The sequence below is a fragment of the Fulmarus glacialis genome, unplaced genomic scaffold (genome assembly GCF_000690835.1).
Source record: "Fulmarus glacialis isolate BGI_N327 unplaced genomic scaffold, ASM69083v1 scaffold22462, whole genome shotgun sequence".
In the NCBI taxonomy this organism is placed as follows: Eukaryota; Metazoa; Chordata; class Aves; order Procellariiformes; family Procellariidae; genus Fulmarus; species Fulmarus glacialis.
The window spans coordinates 1-606 of NW_009197484.1; the positions used below are offsets into that span (position 1 = coordinate 1).

General features: G+C 64.4%; 1 protein-coding gene across 1 annotated transcript in view; it reads left to right on the top strand.

The window, feature by feature from the left end:
- Window positions 1–4: 4 nt before the first annotated feature.
- LOC104072950 (matrix metalloproteinase-15-like) overlaps window positions 5–606 on the top strand; it is a gene marked incomplete at both ends in the record, with an annotated part of 1,586 nt that continues 984 nt past the window's right edge. Inside the window, 2 exons of the mRNA XM_009572566.1 lie at window positions 5–36; window positions 147–454. Of these exons, the coding sequence (XP_009570861.1) occupies window positions 5–36; window positions 147–454 (340 nt within the window). The remainder of the gene's footprint in view (window positions 37–146; window positions 455–606) is intronic.

The window sequence follows — 606 nt, forward strand, 5'->3', positions numbered from 1 at the left end:
GGGCCGGCGCTGGAGCCAGAGCCATCTCACCTTCAGGTACCCAACATCTCCAGGGCTTCCCACCCCCCCAGCCCATGGAGAGCCATGGACCCCCTCAGGGAGTGAGCACTGTCCCGGGCCGTCCCCAGTGAGCTCTGTACCCCCAGCATCCAAAACTACACGGAGAAGCTGGGTCGGTACCACTCGTACGAGGCTGTCCGCCGAGCTTTCCGGGTATGGGAGCAAGCCACGCCGCTGGTTTTCCGGGAGGTGCCCTACGAGGACATCCGGCAGAAGCGGAAGAAGGAGGCCGACATCATGGTGCTCTTCGCCTCCGGCTTCCACGGAGACAGCTCCCCCTTCGACGGCGTCGGGGGGTTTTTGGCTCACGCCTATTTTCCTGGTCCTGGCATGGGGGGGGACACGCATTTCGACTCGGATGAGCCCTGGACGCTGGAGAACGCAGATGTGTCTGGTGAGTTGAGGGCCAAGGAGGTGGTGAAGGCAACCAGAGGAGCCTGGTGGGCCCCTGGGTTTGAGGGCAGGGGGATGCACTGGCCTGAGCAGGAGTGGCAGGGAGAGCAGCTCCACCATGGGTGATGCAGGCAGCTCCCACCGGCACACCCT